General features: G+C 44.1%; 1 protein-coding gene across 12 annotated transcripts in view; it reads right to left on the reverse strand.

The window, feature by feature from the left end:
* SPIN1 (spindlin 1) overlaps positions 1 to 17,717 on the reverse strand; it is a 68,743-nt gene that overhangs the window by 30,605 nt on the left and 20,421 nt on the right. For 6 of the 12 annotated variants that reach the window (XM_058672969.1, XM_058672974.1, XM_058672979.1 and 3 more), the window contains exon 2: positions 7,470 to 7,680. The exons of 2 other annotated variants lie outside the window; for them this stretch is intronic. In XM_058672969.1, coding sequence (XP_058528952.1) covers positions 7,470 to 7,521 — 52 coding nt within the window. In that variant the 5' untranslated portion in view covers positions 7,522 to 7,680. Of the gene's footprint in view, positions 1 to 2,969; positions 3,041 to 7,469; positions 7,681 to 17,717 lie in introns of all 12 variants that reach the window. 4 more of the 12 variants (XM_058672977.1, XM_058672973.1, XM_058672978.1 and 1 more) reach the window with 1 other exon arrangement.

A 17,717-nucleotide genomic window follows, 5' to 3' on the forward strand; every position in this document is an offset into this window, starting at 1 on the left:
GAAAATAACATTTTTCACAAAAAGTCAAAAACTCTAATAAAAGAACTTACAAAAGTTGAGGAAGTAACAGAAAAAGGCCTAATAGTTTCCTAGAAGACACACAGCCTCACATATAACTATTCTTTCTCACCAATGAAATCAACACAACTCACAATTGTGACAAAGAACACTAGTGGCAAGTCTTCCATGTAGCTGGTAGAGTGCAAAACAAAACAATAGTCCAAAGAGGGGAATATGGTGATCTTCACAAAATCACATACGCACTTAAGATCTGAATCGACCCTACTTTCAGAAATTCACCCAGTGACAGACTGGCAAGCTATATGCACAACGCCATTCAGGACAGCTATATTTGCAGTAACAGAACGGTGGAAACAGTCCAAGTGTCCAGAAATAATAAATGAACATGGGCATACAATGGAATACTATTCAGTCCCAAAATAGCACAAGCAGGAGCCACCACTGTGGCACAGAGGGTAAAGCTCCACAGGGATGCCGTCATTCCACAGCGGTGCCAGCTCCAGTCCCAGCTCTTTCACTTCCAATCCAGCTCCCTGCCTAATGTGCCTTGATGGCCCAAATCCCTGGGCTCCTGCACCCACGCGTGCAGAGACCCAAAAGACCTTGGCTCCTGGTTCTGGCCTATGAACCAACAGGATAAAAAGATGTCTCGGTCTCTCCCTCTGTGTGAAATTCTGCCTTTTCAAATATATAAATATACTCTTAAAACAAAAACAAACACCACACAGCGGATACTCTGCATCAGGAATGACCACCAAGACACACTGTTAGGTGGAAGAGCCAACTAACAGATTAAGAGTAATGTAAATACTACCTGGGCACTAACACGTTCATCACTGACGATGGTTTATACCTCCTGTCAGAGGCTCACTGACTTTCCAGCAGAAAACAGAACAAGATCCTTTACTAAGAGGCTGAATTACACCTATCTATTGGAATGAAAAAAGATCCATCATGTACAAATATTCTATGCCTCAAAAATAGCTATATTATGCAAAACTATAACATTCAGAGAAACCAAAACTGGTTTAACATACAGCTTTATTCAAACACAGGTTCTAAAATAAGATGAACTCACTCATTAACTAAACTGTGTGGAACTAGATATGACTACCCAGAAATCCTCATGGATTAGAAATGCCCCGCCATACCACACTTGCTCATCCTAACCCGGATATACTCCTCCCTGGAAGCCTCTTTCCCACTTTCCCATCCCACTGGGAGTCTGTTACGCTGATACCCCTAGCAGGCAGCAGATTTCATAAGTCTAGTGCCGCATACCATGTGGCAGTCTGTGGGGGCAAGGCCTTAGAAAGAGGTAATGGGGGTGTGTGTGTGGATACACCAAACTTCAAGGCAGAAAGGAGAACATCTGAGACACGAGCTGTACCTGTATGTGAATAATATCACCCTAGCAAACTGCAAATCACTCTCCAGAGAAAACATCCACAAATATTAACCCACTCACAGGGACCCTCATGAGTACACAAAATATACCACATAACTAAGGTCACTTTCTCACACATAGTTTCCCTCCACATCCTTGGCACTCATCAAATGAAGGTTCCGCAGACTAACAACAAAGAAACAATCAGCAGAGCTAACTCCAGAAATGTTTAAAGGCAACTTACGTCCTCAGAAATGTAATCTACTTGCACTAATAAACAAGCATGGGAATTAAAAAACGACCCAGAAGACAGCAAATGGAAGGATAGGTCTAAGAGGCCTAATATCCAATCAAGATATTCCGGAGTAGGCAGCAAACAGCGGACGACTGAAGCAGTACTCAACACTCCGCACTGCTCAAAGACAGAGCTGAAGAGCAAAGGCTGGAAGCCACAACTCACAAGGATACTCCTTGACACAACTCACAAGGATACTCCTTGACACAACTCACAACTCACAAGGATACTCCTTGACACAACTCACAAGGATACTCCTTGACACAACTCACAACTCACAAGGATACTCCTTGACACAACTCACAAGGATACTCCTTGACACAACTCACAACTCACAAGGATACTCCTTGACACAACTCACAACTCACAAGGATACTCCTTGACACAACTCACAACTCACAAGGATACTCCTTGACACAACTCACAACTCACAAGGATACTCCTTGACACAACTCACAAGGATACTCCTTGACACAACTCACAACTCACAAGGATACTCCTTGACACAACTCACAACTCACAAGGATACTCCTTGACACAACTCACAACTCACAAGGATACTCCTTGACACAACTCACAACTCACAAGGATACTCCTTGACACAACTCACAAGGATACTCCTTGACACATGTTAGCACCGTGTTTCACAATGCAGCTCTAACAATGCCTAGAGAAAAAGTAGAAAGGCAAAACCCACTGGTCACAAAGAATGAGGAATGAAGAACACCAGCCAATCTTTACTAAATATAATGGGACCTCAACTAACAGAGCAATGTTTTAATTCTGACTAAAGAGTACCTTCCTTGTAACTTTCCATTAGAATTACAGATTGAGCATGATGGCAGAATAAAGACAGTATCAACGCAAGACCTCCAGAAACTACTTTCAGGGGTCAGCAATGCGGCACAGCAGGTTAAGCCTGAGTAAAACAACAGCATTATCAAATCAGAGTGCTGGTTCAAGTCCCCACTGCTCTATTTCCAATCCAGCTTCTTGCTCATGTGCATGAGAAAGCAGCAGATGATGGTCCGGATATGCGGGGCCCTGCCACCCACTTGGGAGACAAAGATGGAGTTCACTTGGGTCCAATCAGCCCTGGCCATTTGGGGACTGAACCGACAGATCATTGTGCCTTTTGAAAAAGTAGATCAGAAAGCCAGCAAGTGAGTGAGACAAATTACTTCTATATACACTTTTGAAGAACTATTGATATAGACAATTTCAAACGTATGCAAAAGTAGAAAATAAGAATGAATAACCGTATACCTCACATGTAGCTTTGATAACCAATTCATTCACTGCCTACTCTTCAACTTGTTAAGACGTACATGCTTCACCTGGACAAGTATAAATACCAGAAAACAGTTAGCACAGCCTGCAGGAAACATGAAAGGAATTCCTACAGTGGCAAAGTGGCAAGAGATCTAGTACTCAATCAAAACAAACCAAAAATGACAAAGTTCTATAAAAATATAAAACAATATTTTAACATACAATTTTTCAGATAATTGTACCAAGGAGTTTTATCAAATTTTGGGAGAAGACAAAATGCCTTCAAAAATAGAAATAATAATGAAAATTTCTTACTTACACAACAAGCAGAAACAGAGCAGACACTCCATCTACTGGCTCATCCCCCAAATGGCCGCAACAGCCAAGGCTGGGGCTAGCCCAGGAGGGACCCAGAAGCTCCTCCAGCGCTCCCACACAGGTGCACAGGCCCAAGCACTCGGCTCATCCTTGATTCCTTTCCCAGATTAGTGGGAACCTGAGCTGAAGATGGAGGAGGAACAGCCATGATCTGAACTGGTGCCCATATGGAATGCCAGTGTGTAGGCCATTACCTAACCTGCTACCCTACAATGCTGGCCCCAATACCACGTTGCTAATTGAAGCAACAGAAAGAAAAGTTAACCATTAACTCCAGGAGAAACAAAATGCCCTAGCAAAAAAGCAATTATACCACATTACCTGGTCCAACAATATATTACATATACATATCAATTATAATAGAAACACCTCATAATTTTAGCCAAACACACAATAAGCGAGCTAGTGGGAAAGGAAGATACTATGTAAAAGATTCAAAATTCTGTGTACAAATCATCTAATACGCTTTTAATAGTTATAAATTTTGAGAGTGAAAATCACAATGAGTTAACAGTGCTACCTCTGGAGTTTCTACTTGTTTTGCCTTTTAGCATGACTTGGTATCACCAACCATAAATTTGTATCAAGTTGATACAAAAAACATCAAACTTTTTTTTAAAGGAATACATATATACACAAGGAAAAAGTCTTTGATAAATCTATTAGGTACAGTGATATTTAATGTTACCATCACCTGTACTCCTAGCATATTTAAAATAAGTCATAAAAGAGGCAATACTGCTACCACTAGCAAACCAGTAAAAACAACAGATAAGAACACTAGGGGAAAATATGTGAAAAATTTTACCGTAAAACAGTGGTTCCTACTTACGCTATTCTATTTGTTTCTATTTTCTCCACAGTACAGGCTCTTACTCTCTTCTTGTAGGTCACAGAAACTCTAATCGTTGTCTCTTTCTCTAACCTCCCCTGCATGACATAGGTCGTAGGACTCTGCATTCCACACTGCTGCTAGCCCATTGCCGGGAGGAATAAATGCTACAGAAAGGAGCAAGAAAAATCTGGACAGACCTTGCTGGGGTTTTCCACCTGGTACATAAGCAATCTTGTCTGCTTAGTGAGGCCTTCTTAAATCTCACCAGACCTGGGGTAGCCTCCTGACTGAACCGTTCGTGGAAGTGTTGTACTGTCCCCCACACCTTGTGTCTCATCAAACTCTCTGTAACTTTTTTTTTTTTAAATACTTAGGCAGATACACAGAGAGAGGGGGAGACAGAAAGATCCTCCATTTACTAGTTCACTCCTTAAGTTGGCCCTAACAGAAGGAACTGAGCTGACTGGAGGCCAGTAGCCAGGAGCTTCTTCCAGGTCTCCCACATAGGTGAGGGTCCCAAGGCCTTGGGGCCACCCTCTACTGCTTTCAGAGGCCACAAGTAGGGAGCTGGATGGGACATGAACTGGCACCCACATGGGCCCCGTCTCTGTATCTTCTGTAATAAATATCCTTTAACTCAGACAGGGGTTTGTGACAACCCTGAATCACAGTGTTTTGAGACACCAGATTTGGAAATAGCATCTGAAAAGGGGACTGTCTCACACAGGGAGCCTTCGTCCAGCCTGTAGGATCTGGCATGATCTTCAGATAAATGTCAGAATGGAACTGCAGGCTACCCTGCTGAAACCTAGTACAGAATTCTTCAGCTGGGAATAGCGAAAAATTCCCCCCACCCCGCTTTTGGGTTCCCAGAGGCACAGTGCTGTACTGTTCACGAAAGGGGAGCAAGGAGGAACTACTTTTCTTTTTTTGGTGGCTGGAGCCGGGATCCGGGCATGAGACACCCCATCCTAAGGCCCACCAGCAGCCAGGAGGCTGCTGGAAGTTTAAACCCCCAGGCCCAAGGTCGTGCCCCTCCCCAATCCCATTCACTGCCCAATGAGTGTGGTGGGTGGGCCCTAGACCTACCCAGTCGCGGAGACCTCCCCCCCTCAGTGTACTCACCCCGAAGGGAGCAGCCCCCGACTCAGGCAGCCCCGGGGACAGCTCACCACGTGCACATGGTGGCTGGAGTCGGGATCCGAGCAAGACATCCCATCCTGAACTACTTTTCTCCTGCTCTATAACCACCCAACAGTAAGAAAAAAAAAAAAAGAAAATAACCTTATAGTTCCCGAAACAGCTACCAAGCCCACCATTCCAGAATATCTGTAAGTCATATGACTTTAAGAAATACTGAACAAGAAAATGTAAGATCAAACATACAGGGATTCCCAATTTTCCCTTTAAAAATTAAACAGCTCTTGGGTCACTGTCAGTATTTTTTTTTCTTACTACACTACACAGCTTTCTTCTTAATAAGGATGATTTAAAAACACACACAATAAAGAAAACAGCAACACCAAGTTTGGGATGATGTACATACATGAACTTTGGACAATGGATTACTACTTCAAGTGACCCTGACTCAGGAACTTTCACCAGGCAATAAAATCCAACAGCTACACTCTCAACCGATACAATAAAAGCAGTGTAACAGTAATGCTATTAAAAACATCAGGCACCTAAATACCTGATGTGTTATTTCATCTAATCTTTAACCCTAATAGCACACTTTTAGGTAAGAAAAAAAGGGCTGAACAGACTAAAAAAGAGCATCAATCTGAACACAGCCACAGAAAAGAAGTGGGATTCTCAGTCAGCTCTCGGACGGTGTCTTCTTACACAGCAGTCATCATTATCCTAACTGAAGTCTTTTTGATAAACATAATTTTTAAAATTAATTTTTACGTGAAAGTCAGAGTTACAGACAGAAGGTGAAGTAGACTGAAATCTTCCATCTGCTGGTTCATTCCCCAAATGGCTGCAACAGCCAGATCTGGGCTGATCCAAAGCCAGGAGCTTCCTCCGGGTCTGCCACCTAGGTGTAGGGTCCCATGGCTTTGGATCATCCTCCTCTGCAGCTCTGCCAGGCCACAAGCAGGGAGCTGGATGGGAAGAGGAGCAGCCGGGACACGAACCAGCGCCCCTACAGGACTGCAGCACCACAGCAGCAGCTTAGTCTACTATGATGCAGTGTAAACCCGAAATATTTTTTTGCAAAGGCTGTTAATTTATTTTTTTAGTTAGTCTGAGAAGCAGAGTTGGAGATGGAGAGAGACAGAAAGACAAAAAAGAGATCTTCCATGTCATTGGTTCACGCCCCCAAATGCCACAACAGCTAAGGCTGGACCAGGCCAAGCCAGGAGCTGGGAACTCGATCCAAGCCTGCTATCTGGTTGCAGAGTCCCAGGAACATTACCAGTGAGCTAGATCAAAGGCAGAGCAAGCAGGACTTAAACCAGCACTCAAACTGGATTAAGCATCAGCAACAACAGCTTGATACGCAAGGCCAGGCACTGGCCTCATAGCAAACGTTGAAATCAGCATTATTTTTATACAGAGATAACCAAAAATGATACGCAGAAATCTAAGTCTCTGTGGATTCTATTGAAAAGGCACTCCAAATACACTGCAACAGTAACCAGCTTGGTAATACCTGTAATAAGTCTGCTAGCATATTCCCATAATAATGTAACAAAGAACCTCAAAATGTATGACAGATTTTTCCTTAACTCCAGATGTTTATGGGGTTGAAGAAGAAAATTCCAAAGAAAATACAACTTGCCTATTTTGTAGTGTATCCTATAAGGTTTATTTTATCTTTTTGCATACCATAAAAATAAGCATTAATGCAACTATTCATCTCATTTCCATTTCTAGTAGGGTTCCTTTCAAAGAAACAAACTCCTGAACTTATCTTTCTGCCTTAAAGCTCTTCTAAATATCTTCAACCTTCTCAATTCAATATTCACCTACTAGCTTTCATTCTTTCAAAAAAAAAAAAAATAGATCTCATTCACTTTACTATCCACCAAGTAACAGGCATTTACAATTCACTTACGTTCACTGTAACTTGCTAGAAGTTTGTTAAGAACAAAAGCAAAATCATCTTTTTCTTTCAAGAAATCTTTTTTGTTCCCCTCAAACATGTGTACGCATGTACAACACTTGTACAACACTCGGGAGTGGCAAACCCTCAGACATTCTCAAAGTGCTTCTCAGTTTCACAGCTGCTTCCAGTCCACCATCCTGAACCACCGCAGAGGCACACTGCCTACCTGCATCAGCTCTGGACCGCTGGCCAGGTGTCTTTCCGAATGGGGTCTTCATTCATCTGCATTTAAGTGAGCAGCAGAGCTGCCGGACTAGGGTGAAAATTCAATATTCTCCAATTTGAAACTTCCAAAAAGAATTTCAGTTTTCTCATTAATCCACTATCCAAATGTTTCCTTTGCAAGTTCAACAAAACTCCATGAAATCACAAGCACTCTGTAAAACAGTGAAAACAGTTCATTACTAGAGCATCACGAGAGTAAAATTACAGCAAAGGAGCTATGCAACAACATTTTAAACACAAGTATTAGCTCAAACACGCTTTACATGTAAGACCCAGATTTCTACAACAGGACAAAGTAGAAAAGAGTAACAGAGCCTGTAAGACAACTACATGCCATGTGTTTCTTTAAATTTTCCACTTCTTTTCCTACTGTGCTTGCAAGCCAAAGCAGAGAAATAATTACACAAACAAAACCCATAATTCAACTTCATATTTGCACTCTTGAACTTCATTCACCTCAACAAGACAAAAGGATCCTCCTCTACCCCAGGATGGTGAGCTCTGATTCCTGTAATGAACCGGCCTCCCTGAGACATGCCAAGTTACTCTACCCCATTCCCTCTCATCACAGGACACTCTTACCAGCACATAATTATGAAGTTACTCCCCAATCTTCCAACAACCTGTGACTCCATCCCCTTTCTCAGCTCCTCTTTAAACATCCACCTCAGTATCCGGCACAGTGGTCTAGTGGCTGAGTTCTCACCTGGCACGCTCCAGGATCTCACACAGGTGCCGGTTTGTGTCCCAGCTGCTCCACTTCCCAACCAGCTCCCTGCTTGTGGCCTGAAAAAGCAGCAGAAGATGGCCTAAAGCCTTAGGACTCTACACCTACATGGAAGGCCCAGAAGAAGCTCCTGGCTCCTGGCTCCTGGTCAGTCCAGCTCTGGTCACTGTGACCACCTGGGGAGTGAACCAGAGGATGGAAGATCTTTCTGCCTTTCCCTCGCTCTGTAAATCTGCCTTTTCGATAAAAACAATCTTTTAAAAAAAGCCCACTCCAAAGCTTAAGGAAAAGGTTAATCTCCAAAAAATTAATTTTTTAAAAGATTTATTTATTTTTTTATTTGAAAAGCAGATTTACAGAAGGAGAGAAAGATCTTCCATTGCTGGTTCACTCTTCAAGTAGCCACAATGGTCAGTGCTGAGCCAAGCTGAAGCCAGGAGCCTCCTCCGGGTCTTCTATGTTGGTTCAGGGTCCCAGGGCTTTGAGTCACCCTTGACTGCATTCCTAGGCCACAAGCGGGGAGCTGGATGGGAAAAGCGGAGCAGCCATGATACAAACTGGTGCCCATACGAAATCCCAGGTGTGCAAGGCAAGGACTTTAGCTACCAGGCCATGGTGCTGGGCCACAGAAAAGTAACTTTTTTAAAAAAAATTTTATTTTTATTGGAAAGTCAGATATACAGACAGGAGGAGAGACAGAGGAAGATCTTCCGTCCAATGATTCACTCCCCGATTGACCGCAACACCTGGTACTGCGCCAATCCGAAGCCAGGACCCAGGAACTTCTTCCAGGTCTCCCACGTGGGTGCAGGATCCCAAGGTTTTGGGCCGTCCTCGACTGCTTTCCCAAGCCACAGGCAGGGAGCTGGTTGGGAAGCGGGGCCACTGGGACACAAACTGGAGCCCATATGGGATCCTGCCCAGCTCATGCAAGGTGAGGATTTTAGCCACTAGGCTACCTTGTTGGGACCCACAAAATTAACTTAAATCTACGCAAACAAGGTTGTCCTGTGACATGAAAACCTTAGCTAACTAATATCCACAAGTGCACACTATTCTCACTGACAGATGTAAGCTTATTTTGGAAATATTTCCAGGTAATTAAAACTGAACTTATTAATGAACTTTGATTCTAGGACAGCAGTGAGCGGTTGGTGCATCTGCACTGAGGGCCACCTATGCTCCTAAGGGAGTGCCTAGGGTCAAGTCCTGCCTTGGCTTCTGATTCCAGCATCCTGTGAATGGGCACCCTGGGAGGCAGCAGGGAGTCGTCCAGGATTTGGGCTTTTACCACTTGGCCCACATTTGGGAAGTGAACCAGAAAAAAAGATCTGCTCCCCTGCACTTCCAACTTTGCCTTTCAAATAAACAGATGAAAGATGGGGGGGTGGGGAACGGGCAGGTGATGTCTCAGGCAAGTAATTGCTTTTTTAATAGTCCTGATTCTGACAGATCCAACAACAGATAAAACCATTAAATAAAAGGTTGCTGGAGAAGAATTTTTTTATGGTACCAAAGCATCGCCCCCACAGACTACTTTTTAACTATAAATGGAAAACTGTTCCTTGACAATGGAGAGCTTTAAACCTTCGTTACCAGGTCAAACTAATGCCACTAATAAGTTGACTCCACTTTATGCATTTTTGATAGTCTGATGTAACGTGATGCAAACAAGTCAGTTACCAAGCATTCTTGTCAAAATTCTAACATAACCTTAAGCCAGTTTCAGTTCAGGAAACACAGATGGTGCACAAACCAGCCAGATGACACCAGGAGCAACAAGCAAACCTAAAAGTAGGCTAGGACGCATCACCATTGGGCCACACGCCTCAAAAGATGTCATTAAAAAGAAGGCGGACTACTGCTTCAGGTGAGAACAGACTACACGGAGCCCACAATTAATCAAGTAAACCCTGAACCAATAAATCAGATTTGGAGAAAAATCTGCAAAGGGCTCAGAAGTTAAAACTGGTCAAGGTCATACACATTGCAAGCAGCACCGTTAGTAAATTCTCTACTTTAAAAACACACACACAAATCGCTTGCATCCCTAAAGGATAGGATACCAGAAAAAGGAAGGATAATGCAGAAAGTCAGAGATGAAGATTTCCGTATTGAAGATGGAAAAGCAGCATCACTTCAAAACAGAATCTCCGTATCAAAATGCTTGCTGCTGAGCCAGTGCTGTGCTACAGCCGTAATTTTACCTCCTGCAAAGCTCGCGACCCACAGGAGCACTTCCCATTCCAGCCACTCCACTGCTGATCCAGCTGTCAGCACAACATGGCCCAAGCGTTTAGGCCCTGCCATCCATGTGAGAGACCACATGAAGCTCTTGGCGGACCAGAGGATAGAAGATCTCTCTCTGTGTCCCTCCATCTATCACTTTCAAATAAATCAATAAATACAAGAAAAAAAAAGAGCAGCTTTTCAGCAATTATCATCAAATAAAGCTGTTTCTGAAAATAGGTTTCCCAAACTCTTTAATCCTAATTTTCTATGTACATACAAAATGTATGTATTAATACGCAACATGTCAAGTATGAACTGAAGCTTGAGCTGCCAACAAATCATCTTAAAACTTTCCAGAGGACTGAACAGTATTAAAAAATACATGTTCAAGACTCAAAGCGGCACTAAACAATAGTAAAACTACTATACCAATGCATGAGGGGGGAATCGGGTGCGATCCTGACAACCTCTTAACAGGAGGTCATGTGCGTGGAGCAGGGGGGCACTCCAGGGTGGAGCAGGTGGTAAGGAGGAAGCTTGGATCCCAACCATGAAGACTCCCAGACCTTCACCACGAACTATTAATACGAGTAACAAGGACTATATCCCAACTGCCCAGGAGGCCACAGGGAATTGGATGCCCTCAGAGGCCGAGTACTCTGAGGTCACCCACCCCCAACCGGAGTTTCCGCAGGGGATGGAAGAAGTCCAAACACTACCGTGCAGAAACCAACGTCATCGGAAAGACAACCAGAAGCCCTGAGCGGTCCGCAGACACAGAAGAACAATAAACGTCCTTCGGGACCAGGGAGGAGAGCTTTCTCTGGTCAGAGCCTGGCTCCACCTCTGGACCCCCACCCTCCCTCGCAATGACCATCGGGATGGCTCCGAAAACCCCTCATAGCAAACAAACAATCATACAAACTAAAAAAACCTAAAATAAATAGACAAACAAGAAAAAGTAGAGCTTGGAATCTGACAGGAAAGAGCTGGCATGGATTGGCTCATGCCTCACTGGGTGGGACACAAAGATTAGTCACTCCTCACTATGGTGTTGAGGATTTTCCTGCACACCCCCCCCAAAAATGTTCTGCACCTCAATTGTCAACAAATGTCTTGTTAGAGTTACAAGCCAGTCTAGATTATCCTAAAATCTGCCAAGATCAGCAATATTATACTTCAACACAACAAATGGCTAAATACTAAAATGAAATAGACACGAGACAGCTGAATGGTACCTTATAGCCATTTTAAGGTATATAGCAGCCAGTCCTGTATATAAACTAAAATTGAAATGTCAATGAGCTAATCATAGGTTGTGGTTAAGAACTTTTTTTTTTTTAACATACTGGTTATTCAAAACCATGTCAATTCCAAAATGTTGCAAATTGCTGTTGATGTTCTATTGGGACTCTTAATTGACTGGGATGATATTCTACCAGCTCTAACTTCAGACCAGAAATGGTCTCCCCAACAAACTGTTCAACCCATCTGGACAATAAGTAGCTGGACTCTATGCTTGGTATATGTTTGCAAGGAAAGAATCTTGACTGAATTTGAACTGTAATACTGCATCAAGGTGGAGGAATCCACCAGGGGGAGGGGCGGGGGGATTCCCAGAGCCTATGAAACTGTCACATAATGCAAAATAATTAATAAAAAAAATAATAATACCTTGAACACACACACAAAAAAATACATGTTCAAATCACTTCTCAGCCTTTTGGCTAACAGCTAGTGAAGAATTGGATTTGTGGCGCAGGGGAGAGGGGGGTGCAATGGCTTAACTGGTTAATTCCCTGCCTCACAGCGTCACCCAGCATCCTATGTAAGTGCTTGTTCATATCCCGACTGCTCTACTTCCATCAAATTCCCTGCTTAAGGTCTGGGAAAGCAGTGGAGGATAGCCCAAAGCCTTGGGCTCCCACACAGGAGACCCAGAGTGGGTTCCTAGCTCCTGACTTCAGATCAGTTCAGCTTCAGCTGTTGCGACCACTTGGGAAGTAAACCAGCAGATAGAAATTCTTTCTGTATCTCTTCTGTCCGTAAAGCTGCCTTTCCAATAGAAAAATAATTTTTATAAAAGCATATATATTGGGACCAGCATTCATTTTGGTACAACGGGTGCTGGGGTCCCCTTGATGGGTGTGGAAGACAGAAAGGTGTGAAGAGTATTGTTCCATTGCAGGCAGGACCGCAAGGAACTTCCCGCTGTGTGGCAGGGTCCGGGGGATGTCTCTACAACCACCCGAATGCAGCTCCACCTCCCTCTGCATGAACACCAGATAACCCTGCTGAGATTTCTATAATTTATTCAGGCATTGTCTGCCTCTGCGGAGTTAATGTTGCTGGTATCATTTTAGCCAAAAGGCCTTTCATTATTGCTGTCTCAGCTGCCCCTATTGACCATATGCTTATCAAGGGTGTTAACACCCCCTTTGATCCTATGTTAATCAAGGGTGTAGCAGAAACCTATGCTTAGGATTCTCCACCCCCATTGACCATATGCTAATCAAGGGTGTTACATCCCCAGGTGTAGTGGGAATCTATTCTTTCCCTCTTTCTTTGATCTTTTGATCCTTCCTTCTGTGATGCCTTTCCTCCCTTAACTGATTCAAGATTAAGTTGTGGAATGAGGATTGCAGTAGGAATGTGTTACTGATTGATATGCACCATCTATTGAGAACTTCCTAACCACGGTGCCAGGATAGATAACATCCTGCTTTAAGGTGAAACAAATGGCAGAATTATCCTTAGAAACACCCACTTGACCATGACGTAAAAAGTCTCAGCCAGAGTTTGGCTAGTTCTGTATAAATAAAGCGGACAGCTTTATTGCATTGTCCACGATGATCACAGAATTATAGCGGTCCATTTCGTTTCTCTTTACGCCTCATCCACACACCCTTCTGCAGTTCCGAACTCAGCTGGAGCTGGACTCCGGCAAATGGGTTAAACTGTTGTCCAACATCCATACAAGCAACAACTGAAGTCCCAATTGCTCCATTTGCAATCCAGCTCCCTGCTACTGTGCTTGGTGAGCCAATGAAAGACGGACCATGTTCTTGCATTTCCGGGATCAGTATAGGATACCCAGATGAAGTTCCTGGCAACTCACATCAACCTGGCCCAGTCACAGACCAGCTGTTGTGGACATTTACAGAGTGAACCAATGGATGGAAGATATCTCTCTACCCCTTTCAGATAAACAGATCTTGGGGGAGGAGAGGGAAGAGCCATGGTATCTGGAATTTAAGGCAACTTTTGAAAGGCCAAGTGATGAAAAACATGACAGCAAAATATCATCAAATGACTCTGGATGGACAAGTCGGGTCACTCAATTATAGTTTCAATTTTCCTACATACAGAAAATTTCATTTAAAAACCTAGGGATCTGTACCTGCAGCAAGAGCCAGAGCCAGAGTTAGGAGTAGGCATGGTAGGGGACTTGAGCAGCTGGGGCTCCTGGCCCAGGCGAGCGTACCTGTGGCTGAGGGTTGGGGGGGAGGTAGGGAGGCCCACCAATGGCTTTCGGCATTAGTAAGCAGCCTGTGCTTGCTCCTCATATTGGCCTCACAGAACAGGATCTCCAGTCTCAGGGACCAGAAACCCATAGGCGTGTAGTCTGGCCTTGGGGCACACATTCCAAGATTAGACCCCCTATACTAACTCCTGTGCAGAGGTCAACATCTCAGAGGAATGGTGACCATGTGGGGCACATGACCATTGGCACTGAGTAATTCACAAGAGAGTTATATTAGATGAGAGAGTTCAGAACCTGGACAGGCAAACCCTATGCCCCAAATCAGTAGAAAGTTACTAAACAAGATGTGATAAACCTGCACCCTTCAGCAACCCTTGGGTTAAGGGTCTGAAATCTCTTAGGGATAATGAAATGGGAAAGGCAGGTCGGGAGCTGCAAGTCACACGTCCCTGCTCTTACTCACCAGGTACTTGCACTCTTGGAAAGCATCCCTGCTGTAGCAGGAACTGTCCATCTTTACACACACAGTCTTCCACCCACGGGGTCATTCCCCAAATGGCCACAATGAAAGTAGAGCAGCCAGGACACGAACGGTCACACTCCCACGAGATGTGATGGCTCAGTTAGTAATTCCACTACGCCACAACACTGGCCTCCGCTGCTCCACGTCTGACTCAGCTCCCTGTTAATACGGCAGGGAAGGCAGAAGATGGCCCAAGTACTTGGTCCCTGCCACTCAAACACAGGTTCTCGCTTCAGCTCAGTCCAGCCTTGGCCTTTACAGTCATTCAGAGAATCCCAGAGGGTGGCAGATGGACAGCACTCTCCGTGTAACTACCTTCAAAGAAACAAACACTCAAACAGAAGTCTAGGGGTAAGAGTAGCCAAAGCCAGAACTGGTCACAGCAACATGGCAATCCACCAGAGAGTTACATCAAAGCCTGCCATAAGTTCAGAAAGAAGGCAGCGACCAGCACTGTAGCACAGCCCACTGAGTTACAGCTTATAATGCCCACGTGCCCTACCCAAGTGCAGTTTTCAGTCCATCCTGCTCTGATCCTTTTTTTTTTTTTTTTTGAGAATTTGTTCATTTTTATTGGAAAGGCAGTTATTCAGAGAAAAGGAGATACAGAAAGGTCTCCCATCCACTGGTTCACTCTCCAAGTGGCTTCAACGGCCAGGGCTGAGCCAATCCGAAGCCAGGAGCCAGGAGCCAGGAGCCAGGAGCCTCTTCCAGATCTCCCACGTGGGTGCAGCGTCCCAAGGCTTTGGGCCGTCCTCCACTGCTTTCCCAGGCCACAAGCAGGGAGCTGGAAGGGAAGTGGAGCAGCCGGGACATGAACCGGTGCCAAAATGGGAACCCGGAGTGTGTAAGGCAAGGACACTAACCACTAGGCTACCATGCCAAGCCCAATCCGAATCCAACCTTCTGCTCTGTGCCTGGGAAAGCAGCAGGTCTCAGTCATCCACGTGGAAGGGCAGCATGAACTCCCTGGCACCCATCAAATGCCGCAGCATTCGGGGAGTCTCTCCTCTTTTTGTTGTCCTTTCAAATAAATCTGAAAAGATGGCAAGATATTTATACTTCCTGACTCTGGGTGTGAGAATGCAGTTCCGCTGTTCAACTTTTCCATATGTTTGAAAACCTTTACAATAAAACATCGAGAGAAAAAGAATCAATGGTTTTAATATTTCTAATTCTGAAAAGGAAAAATGTTGGGAATATCAATCAGAACTTTCCTAATTACCTAAAATAAGTTATTGGAAATTTTTATTATAAATATCCCAACGAATGACACCAAAGTGTTCTAGAGATCTCTGGCATAGTTTAAAACTTCAGGCTGAATTCTAGTAAAGCACTGTTAGTCGGTGTTTGTGTACCTGAAGATTCGTAGAAATTCCTGTCACACATATCAAGTTTGTATGAAGCCCCCAAATCCTCAGATCAATTTAAACAAAATTAAGCAGCCAAAAACAATAAAGCGCTAAACATCACGTTACAATGGAAACTCTCTAAGAAAAATTCCCAAGGACTGTGGATTTCCCGAGGTGTGAAAGTGCACACCTTTCTTTCTTCCTAGCCTCCACCTGAGACCCGGGACCCCCTTCCACCATGGACGACTGCAACCAAATCCAGTGCTTCTGCCAGTACCTCCTACTCCTCAAGAGAAGCCACCCGTCTCTCCAGCTCCCTTGCTGCAGCCCTCACACGCGTCAGCTCCACCTGTGACTGAGCAGGTCTCCCCACAAGCATCAGTATTCCCATCTAGGTGTGTAGATGCAGCACAACCCAGTTACACGGCTACCCTGGGCCTGGGCCTTTCTTCCTCTTGGCATGAAATTTCCTGAGGAACACTGAGAGTCTGATTCATGGTGGACTTCCTAAGTGGGTGTTGCTAACAAGCTGCTTCAGGCCAGGGCTGGTGAGCCCACAGAGACTACCAGCAGTCTAGAATCTGGGGAGCCAACAATGTTAAACGCAGGATAAGCTGACCTCACGGAACACCAGCAATAAGTCTGAACACTGATGCTGAAAACAACTGTGCCCTGTGGCCACACCCAGAAGAGCAGGAGACCATCCGACTGGCCCACAGGAGGCCAGGCTGCATATAATGGGGACTGTCCACAACCTGCCTTTGTGTCTCTTCTTTCAGCTCATCCTGATTTGACGACTCTTGTCATGATAACAAAACTACACTGTCTTGAGCTCTGTAGGTCATTTTGGGTGAATTACCAAATGACGGATTATTAAAACCTCCGAATTTCTGTCAGCTAGCCAGAAACTGAGGTGACAGGGAAGCCCTCAGCTTACAGCTGGTGTCTGACAGCCATTTACACAGTATCAGGGCACACCCCTCCACAAGGATTCCCTACCATTCCCAATCAACAATTATGTAGTCAAAGATCACACCAAGTTTTTTTTTTCCACATTAAAGTCTTCACTTGAATATGAGGAAACAAAATTTAAATTATCTGCTAGTATTTTGTCATCTGAAGTATTAAAGCAGTAGCTATGGTACTACATTAAACAGCTATATATTTATAACTACTGAAATACTATGTATTTTGTTCACTGTGCTTAGGAACATTACAAGAAGGCATCATTTCACTAGACAGAAGATCCATGGCACAAACCACCTTCGCCTAAAGCCTCAGAAACAAGCAAGCCCTCTGCTTGCTCAGGGGCTTGTGAGAACCACATGCAAGCATCCATGTAAGAACCGCAAACTCCTGGTAACAACAGACTAGTCATTTAGACAGTCGTAACAGCAACAAAAATCAAAATAAAATTTAAAAGGATATTCCTAATTAATAACAAATAGGAATCAATTTTCAGGTTAGTGAAAGGAAAAAGATGAGGTGCTCAGAACATTCTGTCCTGAGTAGGAACTTATCAAAGACTATGCAAGAAATCACAACAAAAGGTGTTCTTTTCTAGACTCATTATTGTGACTGAAAATTTCCACGGCAAAGCTGAATACATACCCTAAACATATGACTAAAAACAAAGAACCTGAAAGACAGTGAGCCAGGGCCCAGGCAGAACTTAAGGCAGGAAACCTGCTGGTCACACAGCTAGTAGCCGGGAGAACAACTCCCACAACAGGGGGCTCTGGGAAACCCACCTCAAAAGCGAAACCCCAAGATCCAAGGTAGCTCAACTTCACATTTTTATCCTAAAAATTAGGTTATCAGATTGTCCACCACCTCAGATGCAAAGATTTATGTATATCACCTAGGTCCAA

The sequence above is a fragment of the Ochotona princeps genome, chromosome 14 (assembly GCF_030435755.1).
Source record: "Ochotona princeps isolate mOchPri1 chromosome 14, mOchPri1.hap1, whole genome shotgun sequence".
NCBI lineage: Eukaryota > Metazoa > Chordata > Mammalia > Lagomorpha > Ochotonidae > Ochotona > Ochotona princeps.